Source organism: Molothrus ater, chromosome 24 (genome assembly GCF_012460135.2).
Source record: "Molothrus ater isolate BHLD 08-10-18 breed brown headed cowbird chromosome 24, BPBGC_Mater_1.1, whole genome shotgun sequence".
Taxonomy (NCBI): domain Eukaryota; kingdom Metazoa; phylum Chordata; class Aves; order Passeriformes; family Icteridae; genus Molothrus; species Molothrus ater.
In genome coordinates, this window is record NC_050501.2 from 378189 (window position 1) to 397357 (window position 19169).

Genomic DNA, 19169 nt, shown 5'->3' on the forward strand with positions numbered 1-19169 from the left:
GTCTGGGCTCAGTCTTCTCTGCTCCAGCTGAAGACATCAAGTGACCTCAGCCACTACTCTTGTGGTCCCTCCTGGGGACCTGATCCTTCAGCACCCTTCTAGCCTTTTTTGGATACTTTCTAGGATATAAGATCAAAAAGCCTTTGGAGAATTCACTTTAATACCTCATATTCCTCTTCAAAGATGAGTTACCTGCTTTCTAACAATCTGCAGGACTTAAACATGTATTACCAGCTCTTCCCACTGGGAAAGCTCATGCAGGAAGATCACATCCATCTCACGTGGTTGACAGAATGCTCCTGAGGAGGACCTGGGCTGCAGCACTGACCTTCATCACCTCACCACGAAGACTGAACCCCTGATGTCTTTGATGCTATTAAGCACCTCTTGAGTGTGGGTGAGAGCCAAAGCTCATGGCTGAGCCATGGCAAGGCTCCAGCTGGGCTGGATATTGATTTTTGGAGGACTTTAACATATTATTCTCCTCCTGGTTATCACCACAAGCTCTTAGTGCTTCCAAGTGGACAGGGACTATTTTGTCTGTGCTTACGTGCAGTCCTTCCCTTTGCAGTTTACAGGGGCAAACTCTGTATTTTTATTCTGCCTGCAAGAAAGTTCCTTGGCTCAACGATCAGAAGCTCCAATTCAAGTTTATAAAGGTTTTCCATTTGTAGTGGATACAGAGCTACTTGCAACATCCAGCTGGATGTTGCTAGCAGTGCTACAGTGCTAACATACAATAGAGCCATCCACAGCATCACTCTTGGTTCTTAATGGAATTTGCTTGTAAACAGACATAAACAAGCACCAGCTTCAAGGCAAGAGAAAAGCTTTGGTGGCTCTGTCCTGGGAAAACCTTGTGCAATAGTAAAAAAACCCCACTGTCTGCTTCCTGCCCTGCTTGCAGTGAGTCCTCATGCACATTTTATAAGAGAAACTGCCTGGGTATAAAAAGAAATGACTCACTGAAACTGGTAACACTGAACACAACTTGGTTTTGATCCAAAGCCAAAAATGTTTTATTTATTTGAAATGTAAACGGTTTCTTTATCAACTGCCTGTTTCAGGGGTTGTTTAGGGCAGTTTCCTTCCAAATAGGTTGCTCAGCCCAGAGTTTTGCAAAATCCTGGGAAACAGGGAAAGCAGCAAGGAAGACACAGAAACCCTGCTGGCTGATTTATGGAGAGTGGGATGGGGCCTCCCATCCCTGGTGAAAGCCTTCTCAGAGCTGCCTTTGCTGGAGACTTGTTGCTGCAGCAGGATGAACAGTGCAGCTCACACTACAGCCACCAGCACTGCTGGTGCTGTACAGACACACCAAGCACAACTCCAAGGCTCCTCTCTGCTTCCAGCCCAGCCTGGTCTGCAACTGGGGAGCACCATGGGGGCACAGGGACCCCAACAGGATCCTGTGTCATTGCTGGAGCCTCTCCCCTCTGGGCTCCATGGGATTCCTGCTCACTTTGGGTCACCCTGGCCTGGCTCTGGTGCTGGGTGCACAGACAGGGCTCCTGCCTCCAGCTGGGCTGAGTGGATCCAGAGCTGCTGCTCTGCTTTAACCTGGGCTTTCTACCATGGCAAGGGTCTGCAGCCTGGCTCGGTGGGAGCTGGGGAGGCTGAGATGCTGCTGGAGCTGCACTGCTGCTGCCCAAGAGCATCTTCCTGCTGTTTTGTGACAGGATTTGGAGGAGCTGGAGGGAAATCCATGGATCTGCCTTTACCCCGCCAGGCCCAAGGGACACCCCATCCTCTGGTGCTCATCCCACCAGCCCTGGGAGGAACACAGGGTTAGGGGCATTTGGGGAGTGGATGGTGTTGGGAAGGAGGGATGGTGGTAAAGAGAAGGGGATGCCTGTGGGCTCACACATGTGTGCAGCATTCATGAAAAGGAAGGGGATTGATGGTGGGATAGTGGCAGAATTAACTGATTGCATGAAGAATTGATCAGTGAGGAAAAAGCATCACAGGGCAGGGAAATTGCACAAGGCACAAGCAGAGAGAGGAAAAAAAAAACAAGGAGAAAAAGGGAGATGGTGCTACTGAGCTCTGAAGACTTAATCTGGTTAATTCTTTCAGCATGTGGTGTGCTGGCAAAGCACAAGGGAGAGGAAAATACTTGCTTGTGGGGAAGAAAACAAAAATCAACATTTCAACTGTTGTGTTTCTTCTGAAATGAAGAGCAAGACCTTCCCCAGCCACTAACCAGCAGCACAGACATGCTTGGGAAATTTATATCATGGGCAAATTTATATCTGAGCCTCTTCTCTTCTCTGGCCTTTTTCAATTCCACCCATGAGAGAGATGAGTTCAAGACATTGTAAAAACCATCTGGAGACTCATTGAATAGTTGTGTGGTCCCACTTTGAGCAGCAGAGACATAGCACAGCCTCCCCTGCTCTGGTCCTGTCAGGGATAACAAACCCTGGAGCGGCGGGCTCCGGGCACCTCAGTCTGGAGCGGAAAACCCCTCTCGAGTTTTAGGAGGGTGCACAAAGTGGAGGTGTTTTGGCAACCATGACCCACAGAGCTGCTGGATTCCAGCACAGCCACGACCCCAACCATGGAAACCACCTCAGTTTGGAACAACATTTTGGAAGCATTTCTGAACACCCGGGGAATTTGAGTCAAGTGCTGTGAGAGACATGACAACACTCTGGTTTGAAAAGCTCCTTCAACCAGCATTGCTGCAAAAAGCCACTCTATGGCCCAAAAAGACCCACTGCTGATGACATGTGAGGGCACTAGGTTGAATGATGGTGGAGCCATAACCCTTTTTTTGAGAACAAAGCAAACAATTGAAGTCACTGGTGCCCTGGTCCAGGATGGGAGTGGGTGGGAAGGGGTTTCCTGGGGGAAAAGCAGCATCTCTGGGGGCTCTGGCACTGATACCCTTCTGCAAAGGCCTTCAGCACATTTCTTGAAGAAACAGCTGGAAGTGTTCCAGCAGCAAATGTATCTGACTCCAAAAAATATCTTGCTTACATTAGAAGTGTCTGGATGGTGAATAATGTAGAGAGGAGAAAGTGTCATGGGGCAATTAATAAGCTGAGGCTGTACAAGGTGGCAAGGAGAAGAAAATATTAGGGGAAGTGACAGGCAAAGTCAATAAATAGTGGAGTGGTATTTGGGAAAGGTCTGGCACTTCTGCAGCTGGCTGGGCAGAGCACAACAGCCCTCTTGAACATGCCAACACTCCGTTTTTCTCTAATGCCATCACTCTCCTTTTCTCCTGAAGCTGGAATTTGCCTGTCAGCTGCAGAGTGCAGGATGGAGACAGCAGGTTCCCTCTCCACCCATCCCCACATCCTTCTTCCCACTGGGTTGGCCTGTCAGGGGAGTGCCGTGGTTTGCCTTTACAGTTCCTCCTCCTGAGAAAGTTGTAGGATTTGAGAATTTTAAGTTGTCAGGTGAGGTTTGTTGTGGAAACCAGGGTGGTGCAGGATCCAGACAGTGTGAGTGCGAGTTGGGGTCTGTACCCCCCTCCTTGTACACCCACGCCTAACAGCAGGTTACCCAATAAAATGGGAAACCCCTGCAGTCCCTCCAGGGGGTTTGCAAACCCCACTGAGCATCATGTGATGGGTCTTGGCACAAGGGACAAACCAGTCCACAGAGCATGGTCAGGGCTGAAAGAGTAATTTGAGCAGGCAAAAAGATCAACCACAGGTTTTCCCTGCCAAAGGAGAAATATGACTTGGGACAAAAAAATTCCATGTTTGCCTGAGCAGAATAATCTGCAAATGCAATCAGCCATTTGGGTAATTGATGTTCCTTGCTGTGCTCAAACTTCTCCGTCAAAACTGTGGGGGAAAAAAATCGCTGCTGAGGAGAAACTCAGATCTCTGAATTGCAAAGGACACAGCCACAAGACCCAGCACAGCCCCGAGGGAACTAACAAGAGTACAGAGCAGCATTTGATGTTCCCGAGGCTGCTCCGAGCAGCCCAGCTCCCCAGACCGGGAATCCGATCACGGTAACAAAAGCAAACAAACCACGGTTTAAATAGAAGCAAAAACGTTGGAAGGGAAAAACCAATGAGAGCAAATGTTTACCCCAAAGATGGGATAGTTTAGAAATTATGGCTGGGAGCCAACTCTCCAATATTTTTAGTTTCAGAAGGTTTGCAAGCCTCAGCTGCCAATGGGGCCCTGGCCCCTCTGCCCTCGGAGCAGTGACCTGCTGCAGGTGCAGCTCCAGACACCCCGGGGCAGGAGCAGGAGGACAGGTTCAATGCCTCCTTTTGGGACACATTTGAGAATGGCTTGCAATTTATCAGCTAATTATGATTAGAGCAGAAACAGGTAAGGTAATTGTCATGGTTATGGACACACAGTGAAGAAGCCTGGGGGGCATTACGGAAAGGGAAAACCGACAGACCCTAAAATGCAGTTTTAATATGGATTCATACTAAGAACAAGATCTTGCTAGCTTTAGTCAAAAACCCACCTTTGAGAGCTGCTTTAAGAGATGAAGTTCTGGGATTGTTTGTGATAGGAAACCATGAGGGATTAAGGAATTCAAGAGGAAACCACAAGCCTTCCAGTGCCTACAGGGTCTCTGGGAGACCCAGAAAGGGACTTTGGACAAGGGTCTGGAGGGACAGGACACAAGGAATGGCTTCCCACTGCCAAAGGGCAGGGATAGATGGGATACTGGGAAGGAATTGTTTCCTGGGAGGATGGGGAGGCCCTGGCACAGATTGCCTAGAGCAGCTGTAGCTACTCCATCTCTGGATGGTCTTTAGGGTCCCTTCCATCCCAAATCATCCCAGGATTCGATGATTAAAACCTGGCAGCAGCAGAGGAGAGTGAGGAATTGGAGAATCAGGCACAGCTGCAGCAGCCAGTGCTATCCTGTGAACACATCAAGGAGAGCTCAAGTACAGAGATAAGAGCAGACAAAAGAGATAAAAAAGGAGACGATGTCTTGTGTTGTGACTGCTGTTTAAGGGAAGGACAACAACGTGATGACCAAACCCCCCCAGTGCCAGCCCTCCAGGGCAGCCAGCCCCTGCTGAGGTCAGCCCCACACACAGAAGAAACAAACCAGGTGTGAACTGATATTAATTTTATTCACATTTCCAGAGGAAAGCAACGGTGGAGTGCAAGGTCATGGCTAGTGTAGAAAAGCTCAAGTATTTGGTTTAAAACAGGCAGATATTTCTGAGGCTGAGCCAAGCCCCTGCTCTCTTCCCTACACGTGCTTCCAGTTCAAGTAACAGGAATCTCCAAAATAAGCTGGCTCATCACATCATGGGGGGGATGTCAAAAACTTTAAAGCTCTCTGTGGTATAAATCCCTAAGCAGGGCATAAAAGTAGCAGACAGGAAATCTTGTACAGCTGAACTGGCTCATCCTTGGGCCAAGTGTTGGGCTTTTCCTTCAGCAGCAGAGTTTTGCTGTCAGCGATGCCAAATGCTCCTGTCCAATTTTAATGTGATTCATAACCCAGAGCTGAAATTTGCTGCTACTGGATTATGGGGATGATTGTTGGTGATGGCACAGAAAAAAATTTAACAGGACTTCCAGCCGAGGAGAAGAAGAGAAAAAGAGAAAAAATTGATTGCTTTGAATTTCAAAAACAACAAAAAGGGAACAAAAACACAGCCAGGAATAAGATTTTGAGAACTGAAATTCCTAATTGCACGGCTGGCCCATGGGAACTTGACACAGCTCCGAGTTGCTTCTAAGGAATATATCTGTATTGCTAAGAGACTCCTGGGTTCAGCTGGGCCAACAACTGGTTCTTGCTGACATCCAGCAGACTCAAAATCCTCCCAACCCCAGGTGGCATTAACCAGCTTCAGATTTGCTCCCCACAGAGCCACAACTTTTGGATTTTTGCTTCAAAGTGCACATTTCAAATTACACAAGGCATCAGATGACCAAAGACCTCTGCAGAGCCCTGGCCACGCCACAGGCCTGGAGCAGGACTGGGAACAGGTGGAGCAGAGTTTGGACAGGCAGCAGGAACAACTCAACGAGACACAGTGGAAAGCAACACTCCCTGACACAAGTGGAATGGCACCAGCAACTGATGAATTCCTAAGTTATGGGGCTAAAAGATGAGATGGTTTAGTTTTTTTCTATATTGTAAATATCAGGGAGTTTTAAATGTGTCCAGTGAAGACACTGGAAGTCTTTTTGTCCTGTGAAGTTGCTGGATTTAATTGGAATACAGCTATATTTGGGAAAGGAGTGGGTAATAGATGTGTGCACATTCTTGCTTGCTCTGCAAAGACAATTATCAGATTACAAAAAAAGGCACAAGAAGCACATTCCTCCTTCTTTTATCCCTAAAAGGTTCCTCCTTCCCCCCTGCTGAAAGCACTGTGCTGGCTGTCACTGAACAACCTCCAAGTACACATTTTCCTCTTTGATCCAGCTGGCTTGGAAGCCCCAAAGATTAAAGATTTCTCTTCTGTTTGAATAATGTCACTGACTAGAATCTCATGGCTTGTTTAACTGATTCTCTTCATCCTCCATCTATATATAGTAAAAAAATGGAATTAATATTATATTTTGGTTTATTGCTAGAGGCAATCTGCTGTCCCCCAAATCAGGCTCCCAAAGGAAGGAGGTGAAACAGAAAATCTGGAAGGACCTGCTTGCTTGAAACAAGAAAAAGGCAAAATTGCACTTGCCCCACCTGGCTGGGTGTCACAGAGGGGGAAACTGGGGCAAGGAAGGGCTCAGGATTATTTAGCAAGTCAGTGGAGAGCCAGGAATAAAACAGCCCAGCTCTGGATCTTCTGTTCCAGTTGTCAAGAAACAATTTTGCTTTGCCCAGAAGGTGAGTTCTGTCAGAAGACAGGACAATGCCACTTACAATTCAAGTCTTAATGTTGACACTGGATGTGCAGAGCAGGATAAAGGAATGTGACTCTTTGGTGAACATCCTGGTTATCATACTAAAAATGTATTTTAATAAACTAAATTCACCCCTTGCCTAGTCCTTAACACTGCCATAAATTTCTTCCCTGCAGCTGCCTGGCTGATATTTAATGGTTCAGCTATTAAATATCCCACCAAACCTGTGTCTTCTCTGTGAAGGCTTAAACTCCTAAAATTCTTATTAAAAAAAATATGGAAACAAATTGTTCTAAATATTATTCCAGGAGTGAATTGCTTCAGTGGTGTGGATTCTATTTACAATTTTAAGGAACCTTCTGCTTCAGACAAGTCACAAGAACCTTCTCAGCAGCAGGAGGGTTGGACAAAGCATGTGGCTGACACAGGAAGGGGGAACAAGTGTGTTCCTTGTGTCACCACACAGTCACGGACAGCGTGTTCGCTCTGTTCCTGTCAGCTCCTGGGTAGCCATGCTGGTGGCAGAGATGCCAAGGGAGTTTGAGGTCCTGTGGATGGATTACATCACCATGCAGTGCGCTGAGACACCCCCACAGCCTGGCAGAGGCTGAGGGCAGAACCTGCCCTTGGCAGCTCCAGGCGACACCCCCAGTGCTCCCACGGGTTCCCACACACAGGATTCAGCCAGCAGCTATGGACAAAGGGCTGCAAGGGCTGCCTGAGCTGAGGTGGTTCTAGAACAGCCAAACAGCCATCAGGGAGAGTGGCCAGAGGGAGAGCCACGAGCTGGTGCTGCCAGCAGCAAGTGGAACAGTGCACAGAGCCCAGCAGGACTCAGCGTGTCTGCCACGGGGAGAGGAGAACTCGGGAAGCGCCCGTGTGGAAACCTCCACTCCAGATGTCCATGGGATGCTCCTTAAACTGCCTCTGCTGCAGCAGGAACCACCCGTGCTCCCAGCCAGGAGAGCACAGGCTGCACGTGCAGGAACACAGCCCCAGGCTCCACTCCTTTCCCCACACACAGCAGCTCTCTCTTTTGGGAAATTCCCTCATTTTGCTGTTTAAGTCCTGATTCCTCTCCAGTCTCACATCCCTGTGTGCTCTGCCTGCTCTCCTCCCAGAGGCAGAGGAGCTGCTACCCTACCCTCCAGCTCTCTGGCAGAACACATCGAAGTCCACCTCAAGGGACAAAGGCCAAAGCACTTCACATTCATCAGTTTGGATGGTTCAAAAGAAAAGCCATTTGTTTCTAGGAAATCTGTTTACACACACACTCTGGCCACTGCTGGCTTCCCAACTCCTATTCTTAGCATTTGGCTGACAGTGGAGAGGGCAAGAACAAACACACACCAATCCCCAAGTGCTCTTGATTGTGCCATTTTGCCAGATGTTCCTGGTGCAGAAAGAGCTGCACAAAAGCACTGATGGGAGAATTACAGCTATAACACATCTCTCTGTCTCCAGCAGCAGATGCCCTTATGGGATCTTTGCCTACCCAAAGCCCACCTGCTCTGCCCTTGCCTCCTGACAGGGAATGACAGGAATGAGAACATTTTGCTTGCTGGCAGAACCAGAGCAAGCCATCCCTGATGGAAACCTGCTGCTCATGCTCCCTTCCTGCTGGGTGTAAGTAGCCCAGCAGCCAAGGGTATCACAACAACCAGGATCAGTAAGAAAAACTGGAATTTAACAATCAGTCCTGAAAAGGTCAGCTCCTGAGTCACAGCAGAGAAGGATATGGGGGAATTGCTTTGAAGTGCATCTTTTTCCTCTCTCTTTTATTACACAAAACACATTAATCTCGCTGGTGATCACTCAGTTTTTCAGGCACTATCACTGGACACAAAGCCAGTTTTACTCAAAACTTTCTTCTTGCTCCTGCAGCTCCACCAGTGCTACCCTGGATTCCCCTTAGAACTGGAGGTTTCTTCTTGATCTCAAAAAGAGATTGATATATCAAAACCAATTCAATTACAAAATATAATAATATCCTCTTCTTGGAAGTGAAGCTGCCCCATATTCCAGACTGTGGCAGGATTTTCATAACCTCAAACCATTTTTACTAAATTCTACTTAAAATGCATCAGAGTTCCAATCCACCTGTCTGGTGTGTTGTAATGCTCACAGCTGAAGATCCATTCCCTGTCAATTCCTCCTGGATCTGCCAAAGGCCTCTTCTCAGTTGTCTTCTGCAGACTTGAACATGAGGATGGCATTGTAGATCTTCAGGGCAGGGCCCAGCTTGATGCTGAGTATTTTAACGATGTCATTCTGCTTGAGGAGCAGGAAGGCCTCGCCATCAATCTGCTGAAGGTTGGAATAGAAACAGGACAGGGATCAACCACCAAGGGACAGACAGGATTTCCACTTCTGGTCATTCTGGGATTCTTGCCTAGTTCTGGCCCCTACACCCCATGATGTCCTCTTTCCAAAGGACACAGACCTCATCTCACAGAGCTCTCCCTAGAAATGGAGAAGCTCCATGTGTCCTGCCCATGGCAGAGGTAGAATGAGATGAGCTTTTAAGGGCCTTTCTAGCTCAAACCATTCCATGAGTCCATATGCTATACAGACTAAGGCGTAGTGAAGATGCAATATGGCTGGAAAAACAGAGCCTCCTACTCCATCAACAAGGACATATATTTGATTAGATGCAAATTAAGCAACTGATGAACATACTACCAGGTGAAAATACAGGATACTGCAGGTAGCAGCAAGTAAGATCATGACACACCGTTTCTGGAAGAGGTTAAAATTTACTCAGGCAAGAACATCCACAGAGACAACACAGATATAATTAATATAAACCCCAAATGCTGCAGGGAGGAAGCCAAAGATTAATGGACACAGACAAACAATAAGTGTCTCCCTAAGTTATTCCATTAAAATCCATTTACAGAGACTGACAGCGTCTCCTCCTCTCACTTGATTCTCCCCAGTGCAGCACACAGCACTGGACAGTCAGCCCAGCCAGAATAACAATTCTGCTATTTTTGTAGTTTTCCCAAATAGAATATTTTTGGATGTCAATGCCTGGTGCAAGAGGAAACACTGAGTAAACTCAGAGAACACATAATTAAATCAAAGAGCTGGGAGCCAGGAGATTTGGTTTTCCCACCTCTCACCACATAAGAGATCCTCAGCAAGTTACTTAACCTGCTACTGAGAGTAACTGGGAAGTTAATTCCTGCACTGGGAATGACAGCAGTGCTCCCAGACCACAGATGGCCACACCATGTCCTTGAATCTTATTTTCAAGCTGCCTCAAGTCTACACTGCTGCAATGAATGTGTTAAAAATAGCCTGAAACAAATAGGACTGTGCTGCTTAAATTAAATAATAGAGTCAAGAGGAGCAGAAAACTGCTGGAAAACAGTCCTACATTTCAAAATGGCTTTCTGTCCACTATTATTTATCCCTATGCTTCATTTTCACTGCAGTTCCTTACACTCACTTATTTTAAACAGTCCTGCCCTAAACTGGACCTAGAAGCAAGTCTGTGCTTTATTATTCATTCCTTTGTTCCATCTTATTGGATAGGTTTTAGAATTCTGTGCAAATTTGTTCTCTTCATTCCTAATGTAAGCAGCAACTTATCCCCCTCCAGCCCCCTAGCAAGGGAAGTCTGCAAGGGATTTATTTATCATGGATATGAAGCACTTGGAGGCTGATCCTGGACAGTGTGGGGGAGTTCAGCTCTCCTGTCACTCACACCTGTATTCTGGCCAAAGACAAACTGCTAAAAGGGTTTTAATTTCAAACTGACAATGTGCTTTGAGCATAAACTGGAAAAACAACACAAGCTCCTCTAAACTGGGTGTAGGGAACCTCACTTAGAGACTGCAGAAAATAAGGATTAGAACAGACTGTGGCTATGGCACTCTCAGAACCAGAAAGTATTCACTGTGCTCAGGAGCAGAAGAAATAAAATACATGGAGAATGGTTGGATTCATTAGATTTGCTGGTACATCTCACCTCTGTATACACCTTCCCTAGAAATCCCTTTAACACAGCTACAGTGAAAGATGGGTTCATTTGAACAAATTTCACTATTCCCACTATATTCAGTTCATAAGTATTCTACTGTATTGGCACATTGTGGACAGTGCTTTTAGCAAGCCTCTATTTCTTTTGCTTCCTATTTTGTGTGAGTCTGCACAGTTTTTAAAACAAGAGAAAACAAACCACAGATAGATAAATCCACAAAATGCACTGCAGCCTGATTCCCCCTGAAAGGGAGCCAGCTCTGGAGGAGACAGCGATTACAGACCTGCCCTTTCCAGTCACTGCCATGCAGGAGGAGTGGCTCCAGCCCTTCCCTGGAGCTCCTACAGTCACACAGGAGAGCTCTGAGGACAGAATCACAGAACCATGGGATGGTCTTGGTTGGAAGGAACCTTAAAGCTCATCTTGTTCCACCCCCTGCCATGGGCAAGGACACTTTCCACCATGCCAGGTGGCTCCAAGCCCTGTCCAACCTTGCCTTGGACACTTCTAGGATGAGGCAGCCCCAGCTTCTCTGGGCACCCTGTGCCAGAGCCTCCTCACCCTCACAGGGAGGAACTTCTTTCTAATGCCCACCCTCCTTCAGGTTAAGGCCATTGCCACTTGTTCTGTCATTCCTCATCTAAAGACCCTCTCCAGCTCTCCTGGAGCCCTTTAGACCCTGGAAGGGGCTCTGAGGTCTCTCTGGAGCCTTCTCCTCTCCAGGTGAGCACCTCCAGCTCTCCCAGCCTGGCTGCAGAGCAGAGGGGCTCCAGCCCCTGGAGCATTTCTGTGGTCTCCTCTGGATTCACTCCAGGAGTTCCACATGTTTCTGACACTGGTGCCCACAGCTGAAGGGAGCTCTGCAGGTGGGGAATGACCTGAGCAGGACAGAAGGGAAGAATTCCACCCCCACGAGCTGCCCACACCATGAGATGAGTCCAGGACAAGGCATCTGTGCAAATTCATCAGGGGCTCCTAAAGAACCTCTGAGTGATACCTGCATGTAAGTGGAACCAGAAGCACCCAAGAGATCGCTATTTGTGATGCACCTACAGAGCTGAGCCAAAAACCAGGACAGCCACACCCTGTGCCCATGGAGGTCTCCCAGAGGCCATGGTGCACCTGCCAGGAATGGGACTAGAGCCCAGCCCATGGCAGTATTGACAGGACACTCGTCACACAGGACATGTTCTGACTTTCCAACCTCTGCTTGTCGAACTAAAGGTTCCCCTCCTGCTCGCACCCCAGCCCACGGGAGAAGCCAACGATTCCTGGGAAACCCTGTGCCTGCCAGGCTCCCCAGGAGAAACAAGCACATGTCCTTGTTAGAGGCAGCAGATGAGATCCTCACTAACCATTCCAACAGGGCATCTTTAGAGCAGTGCCAAGCCCATGGCACAATGGTCCAAGACAGGATGTTAAGCATAAGCTCCATGATTGGAACTGCAGGGGAAATTTAAAGCAGCAAGATGCAATTAGCCATGGTGGAATTCAGCTCCATGCTGAGGCTGCCACTGCTCTGCAATGAAAGGGCTGAGCAGGTCTGAGCTCTCTGCTGTAATTCCAGGGATCTGCAGCACAGGGTCTGGACACACCCCCACTTACCTCTTCCCTGAACACAGATGCTTGCTCTTTGCAGCCAGGTAAACGCTGGATAAAACTCACCACCTGCAATTGCATGTAGGAGAAAGGAAACACAGACAACTAAAATGAGACATCATCAAGAAAAACCCTCTAATTTGTGTATGAGAATTCCCTATGCAAGAATTTTTAAAACTTAAATAGTCAAAACTCTCACATTAATGAAGGATATAGATGGAAAACATTGCTGGGTTGTTGCTGCAACTCCTCTGCATATTTTGGTTACCACCAATAACTGCCCCTATTGCCTTTTGACCATTTCTCTCCCTGTAAGAATCCAGCTTTTTCACTCTTCTAGAAGGTTCTCACAGAAATCAACATTATTTTTCCAGATAAAAAGCTATATATGGCTTAGAGTACTTTAAATTCACTCACAACTCCACTTTCTCTAAAGTACTGTTGGAAAGTAAAACAAACATGAAAAAAGGATTTAGACAGTTTCCCAAGATGACATGCCTCTAAGAGACAAGATAAACCAACTGAATGAGCACTGCTGGTTTACCAACATGCAAAGGCAGAAGAGCTGGAAAGGAAGATGGAAGGCAGAAGAGAAGGAAAGGAGTTTTGGTTTAATTTAATCTGTGCTGGGTGCACAGGATCCACGGAACCAAGAGGATTAAACAAATAAAAGTTAATTTTACATTTCACATTAGGAAAAACCTTTCTAGGCAAGGAATCTGTTAACATTTGGAATAATCTCCCTGGACTCATGCAAGCAGCCCTGGGGTTACATTATATAACACCAAGGAGTGTGAGGAGTAGCCCTGTGTGCAGTGGAGGATGACTTAATGTGCATTGTCTTCTCCAGCTGCAGCTTGACTGGTTCACAGGAGATTTGTATATTGAGGCATAATCAGATCAAGCATCTCCTGTTAATTGGATGCTCCCTTGCAGGAGCAGCTCTGCTTCATGAGGTGTAACCATGTGAGTTGTTGCAGATGTGACATTTCTTCCCTCTACACAAACAAGCAGCTGGGAGGGGTCACTGTCAGATTCAGGCTCCTTTCAATTCAAAATTGTCAAAGTCTCTCCTAAATCACATCCATGTACCTCCAGATCATCCTACCCCTAGACTTGTAGTCAATCCCTCCCCTGCAGTTCCAGCCAGGCAGGAACGGGGCTCTCAGAGTGCCCTCCAGGTTTGCTCTGCCCTGGCAGAAGCAGCTCTGACTCCTGTGGTTTCTGTTATGTAACCTGAAAGCAGAGCATCCCTCTCCTTCGTCCTCCTCTTCTGCTCCATCTTAAAGGCAAACCCTAAAATCCACATCTCTGTTGGACAGTGACTCCAAATTTTCTTCTGCAGAAGTGTAAACTCCTATTAATAATCAATACCAAAACACTACTTTCCTTTTGAGTCCCCCTGTCTGCTAATAATTAAAACATAAATGAAAATCTTTCTGCCAGGTCTGGCTCCTTCAAGAATTTACAAGACAGTTGGACCCTTGGGGCAAGAGCTGAGTGCTCTTCAGTGTCTGTGGCACTGAGAGGCTGGCAGACATCTCCAGGGAATGAATAACCTGGGCTTGGCTTGTTCTTGCATCCTTCCCTGCACAACTGCTGCTGGCTACTGTCACTGACATGGAGTGACAGACCTTTGATCTGCCCCAAGTCCTTTGTAGGGACACTGCAAGCTCCCTGTGCCACTGGAGAGGCCTCTTGAGCAAACAGCAGCCCTGGGGTTTACCAGGAATGGAGAAAAGAGAGGGAAGAAAGATGCAAGAGGAGAAAATGGGAGAGGTCCCCTGGACATGAGACAGACCCCACTGAGCCACAGGGACTTGCCTGGCTGTCACTGCTGGGGAGGAGGGTTCCCAAACCAAGACAGGGCAGTTGAGGGAGGCTTGGGAGCACAAGAACAAAACACCACAGGAATCCAACACAACCCCACAATACTGGCAGGGAAGCCTTGAACCCTGAGAAAGGCTGAGACAGGGAGGGCTCAAAAGTGAGGGTGGGACAGGTGTTGGACAGGGGACATCTCAGTGGGATCAGAGCTTTTCTATAAGAAGGTAAAAGTCTGCTGGCCCTTCCTGCTGTAACCATCCCATGGCTCAGAACTGCCTGCTGGAAACTCTTACACTCCCCAAGCACATCAGTGAAGGGAAAGGGCTTGAAAAAGAGCTTTGTGCAATCCTGAGAACACCCTGGAAACTGAAAGGGTGGAAAACACCACCCTTCTGGAAGGTGCTGATGTGTGGCAGACACACTGAGATCAGCACTGGATTGATGGCCTGTGGTGACAAGGCAGCCCCACACCACACTCCAACAGCTACTGCAGGACTGGCCCCTCTGAGGCCACAGAGAGGAGCTGGGTTAACTGGGATCTAGAAATCCACTCACACTTGGCACAAGGACAGTCCCCCCACCCGGGGTAGTGGCATTTGAAGCAGGATTAACTAATGAACAATACAACTCTAGCATATCTTAATGTTCTTCTATGAGTCAATAGTCTGTGCTCTGAAAACATGACAGGAAGCTTTCAATAAATACCAAAGCTGCATTAAAGTAACTACTCTTAGTGGCTGCTCAGTGTTACCACGACTTTCTTAGCTTGAGGGCCCCTAAATGCTGCTACTGCTGCTGCTCTGCCATTTCAGCTGCTCCCAACCAACAGAGAATTAAAGGAATGTTTTTTTCCTTAATGTGGGTTTTATAAAATAAAAACAGTTCATCAGCCTGAAATCAAAGGAGAATTTTACACCCCCATCGCTCCTGTTTCAGATCAGCACAGGATTCCTTTGGACTCCTTCAGGACTCCTTTGTGCAGCAGAGTTCAAAGCACAACCCAACAGCAAATGTTTGCCCCACAGGAAGATGTTGGGAGCCCAAATGCCAACAGACCAAATGTACTTTGGACACCCTAAAACACAGCAAGTCCTGCTGCTTTCAACTCCCAGATCTGTGGCTACATTGCACTGCACATGCTGATCCTGCAAGTGCTCAGAGAGAACCCAAATTGATTCCTCTGGGAATTTGTGATGAACATAATTTAAACCAGATGCACTTTACTGAAATTCAAGATAAAACCTGTAATGACTTCAGCCAGTACATTGTGGTGCTGCAACTGAGCTTTTTAATGTGCCATTCACACTGCTACTGGCAGCCAAAAGTTCCCCAGTTGTTTCAGGCTGCAGCAGAGTTCAGTTTATTCTGGGTTTGAATCACTATATCCAGTGCCCTGCAACCATGTCTGTGGTCCCTGCTCACACTCATCTGTTATCAAACTAATATCCCAGTTAAATTTACTCAGCAGTTGCTTTAAAGGTCAACTGCAAAGGACAAATTTTATTTGGCTTGGATCCTGACACTGTACTCCCATGAAGCGGCCTCCTGTTTTATCCAAAAGAAAGAGATTTTGATTATCATGTCAGAGGATTATCTGCTTCTGACTTTATATATTTCATAAAAGACCTTTTGGAAAATCATTGGAAGCTTTCTCAAAAGGACAGGAACAGTAAATCTTTCAGAGATTTTTTTTCCTCCAGAGTATGAATTTAATTCTAAGACATTTTTATTGAAAAGAGCAAAAAAACACAACCAAAACCCAACACTACCACCAAACCACAACAACTCAACACAAAAAAGGACCAGGCTTTAAAACATCAGCACTAATTGCTCTGTCCCTTTTCCAGCTGCTGTGGTTCCCATCTTCCACATCACTGCAAATCCCACCAGACTCCTACCACTCCTCCAGCATGAAGAGCAAAGTCAAGATAGGATTTATTCGATGTTAAGAGGCACTTAGGGAAAATGCACTTTCTAAAAGTCTCTGAAAATCCTCTCTGCATCATGAGCAGCAGTACCTTTTTCCTGCTTTGCAGATTCTCTGCATCCTTGCAAGCACAACTCTACAGCACACTTCTCTGGAATTAAATGCCCTGCAATTAAGCACCAGGATCCAAATTATAACCATTTCCCGAGCACAGAGAGAAATATTATTTATGCCCAAGGCATTGAGGCAAAAACCAACTACTCAGCACACAAAACACTCTGGCTTTTTCACACACCACCTAATTACAGGAGACATCTCAAGAGCTGCAGAGACACATCTCCAGCTGCACAGCTACCTCTGCCAGAAATCAGGTCAGGCTGTGGGCAGTTTTGTTCCCAGGGAATCAGGCAGGGAGATGCAGCAGGAGTGGGCATGCACAGTGCAGTCTGGAATTATCTGCACTGTAAAAGTGAATCAGCAGCAAAGTCACAGGAGAGGGGGAGGGAGATCAGAGAAAGGGAATCTGCTGTCAGAACGATGCTTCAGGCCCGAGGACTGAGAAATCGAGGGGTAAATAAACAGAGGGAGGGAGGGAGGGAGGGAGGGAGGAGGAGGAAATCCTTTTGAGGGCAATAAGCTGTGGATACATAGGGTTAACAGGGGTCCTTCCCCTCCCTGATAAAGGGTCTTGGGTTTAACTTCCAGCTGAGTCAGCTGTGGCACATGCACAGCAAACAGAAGAGCACTGCCTAGGAGAGGGGAAGGAAATAAGATGTCTCCCAATAAGCACTCCAGAGGAAGAGTGCTCTGGCATTCCTGCATCCCGGGAGAGTGGGGCAGGGAACAGGTAACTCACCTCCTCCACAGTCCATTTGGCAACTTGTTTGGCTGTCAGGCCTGAGACCTCCGGCAAGAGCCTGCAGTGCTGCTCCCAGAAGAGATGGAGGCGATGGGTCGGGTTAGAGGCCAGGGAAGGCATGAAGATAGACTGGTGGAGGGCCTGCTGGAGATCCAAATCAGGGCCTGAAAAAGGAAACAAGATAAGTCAGAGACAGGCTTCAAGTAGGAGCAACTACATCAAAGCAGGAAGAAGGGTCACAGCCTGGAGGGGAAAGCAAGACAGGGTGAGCAGAGCCAGGCACAGCTACTGTGTGGCACACGGAGCTCTCAGGACGTTCTCCCTCTCCCGAGCAGGAGAAAGGGAAAAAACGGTAAGATTGCCAGGCTGGAGGCTTTATCATTAGCTTCTTCCCTGGAAAATGATGTCATGCTGCTAACAGAGAAGATGTTTGCAGCGTTTTATTGACAAGGTGGAGGAATTCTGGTAACAGCATCCTCAGCTGGGAACTGATGGCACCGTTCCAGCCCCAGCTGTAGCCAGAACTCTGTGCTGCCAGCATGGCCTGGGCTCACTCCCCAGGAGACTCCTAGGCCAGGAGTGCTCAAGGTACCTCCAGACATCAGCTCCCTCCTCATGTGTCAAGTGAAGCTCTGAAAACCAAGGCAAAAAAAGGAGGAAGGAATCACCCCTCCCTAATGAGATCACTGGAGCAGTGCAGAGTCACGGCCCTACAGGGACGTGCTGGTTATACAACAGGAAGCCAGGCAGGGATGGGAGCAGGCTGGGAAGTACTCCTCTGGTTTATAGTGGCACGGGGGGCTACCCCCGACCCCCCCCCCACCCCTGCAGGCTGCCCAGCGCCATCCCATGGCATCCCCGAGCATTCCCACCGCATCCCAGCCCTCGGGAAGGCTCCGTGTGCCTGGAGCAGCCACTGCTCTGCTGCCCCTGCTGTTCTGCTGCCCCTGCTACCTCTGCCTCTCTGCTGCCCCTGCTGCTCTGCCTCTCTGCTGCCTCTACTGCCTCTGCCTCTCTGCTGCCCTCTGCTGCTCTGCCTCTCTGCTGCTGTGCTGCTCTCTGCTGCTCTGCCTCTCTGCTGCTCTGTTGCCTGTGCTGCCTGTGCTGCCCCTGCTTCTCTGCCTCTGCTGCCTCTACTGCCCCTGCTGCTCTGCCTCTCTGCTGCCTCTACTGCCCTGCTGCTCTGCCTCTCTGCTGCTCTGCTGCCTGTGCTGCCCCTGCTGCTCCTGCTTCTCTGCCTCTGCTGCCCCTGCTCAGCGGCTCTCAGTGGGCTGGGATGTAGGATGTGGGGGGTAAGCAGTCACTACGTGGAAAGCACAGAGGAAAATGGCAGAAATACAAAGAAAAAACAGATTCCCAGGGCTTGCCAGCTGCCCTCTAGCTGAAGGGGAAGCAGCTCTGGAGGTAAAGCCTGTCCTATGAACAGTCACTCCCCTGGCCCCAGAGCCCACTCAGCTCATCTCATCTCCACATCCCTATTGGTCATGGGACAGCAACAAATAGCATCAAATTTCTAATAATGAAACCAAGGGAGGATAAATAAAGCCTGAGTAAGAACTGCTCAGTTCAGGAGCTCTGGTGGAGAGAAGGGCACAGGACCTGCTCCTGAGAGGGCTGTTACCCCCTCCTTCCCTGCTGCACTGCTGCAGTGGTGGAGACAGACAGCACGTGCTCTTGTCCCCACCTCCTGCTCCAGGAGGTCCCACTTGTGCCCAAGGTCTCCACCACTGCCACATTCCTGCTGGGTGGGCATTACTTCCATCTCAGACCAATTCGTCTTCTCCACTAAGCACAAATCCTTGGACTAAGCACCCAAACCATGACCTAGACAAGTGACTTTCCCTCTGACAAAGAAGTAGTGATCTCATAGTTTAAACACAGCTGAGAGGAAAGCTCTGGGTAATTGTGAAATTACAGGTCAGTGGATGATTGCATTTCCCTCCCCTGATTTCCATCACTCCATGGAAGGTGAATGTGAAGGGAGAGTGGGCAGCTTTCCCTGCCAGCTGCAACTGCAGCTTGGAGCTAGCAGATCCCTCAGCTCTGACTGCAGAATTCAGCACTAGGTAAAAATGAGTATTAAAAAAAAAAACAACAAAAAATCAACATCCAGGCACCTGTCCCAGTTTGTGCCTGCTTAGCTATTTTTGATTGGAGACT

The 19169-nt window shown here is 48.0% G+C and overlaps 1 protein-coding gene across 1 annotated transcript in view; it reads right to left on the minus strand.

Moving 5' to 3' along the window:
• Positions 1-5052: 5052 nt before the first annotated feature.
• LOC118695568 (lethal(3)malignant brain tumor-like protein 3) overlaps positions 5053-19169 on the minus strand; it is a 42531-nt gene continuing 28414 nt past the window's right edge. The window contains exons 18-20 of the mRNA XM_054517208.1: positions 17007-17173; positions 12403-12465; positions 5053-9116 (exon numbers count right to left, since the gene is read on the minus strand). Coding sequence (XP_054373183.1) covers positions 8988-9116; positions 12403-12465; positions 17007-17173 — 359 coding nt within the window. The 3' untranslated portion in view covers positions 5053-8987. The remainder of the gene's footprint in view (positions 9117-12402; positions 12466-17006; positions 17174-19169) is intronic.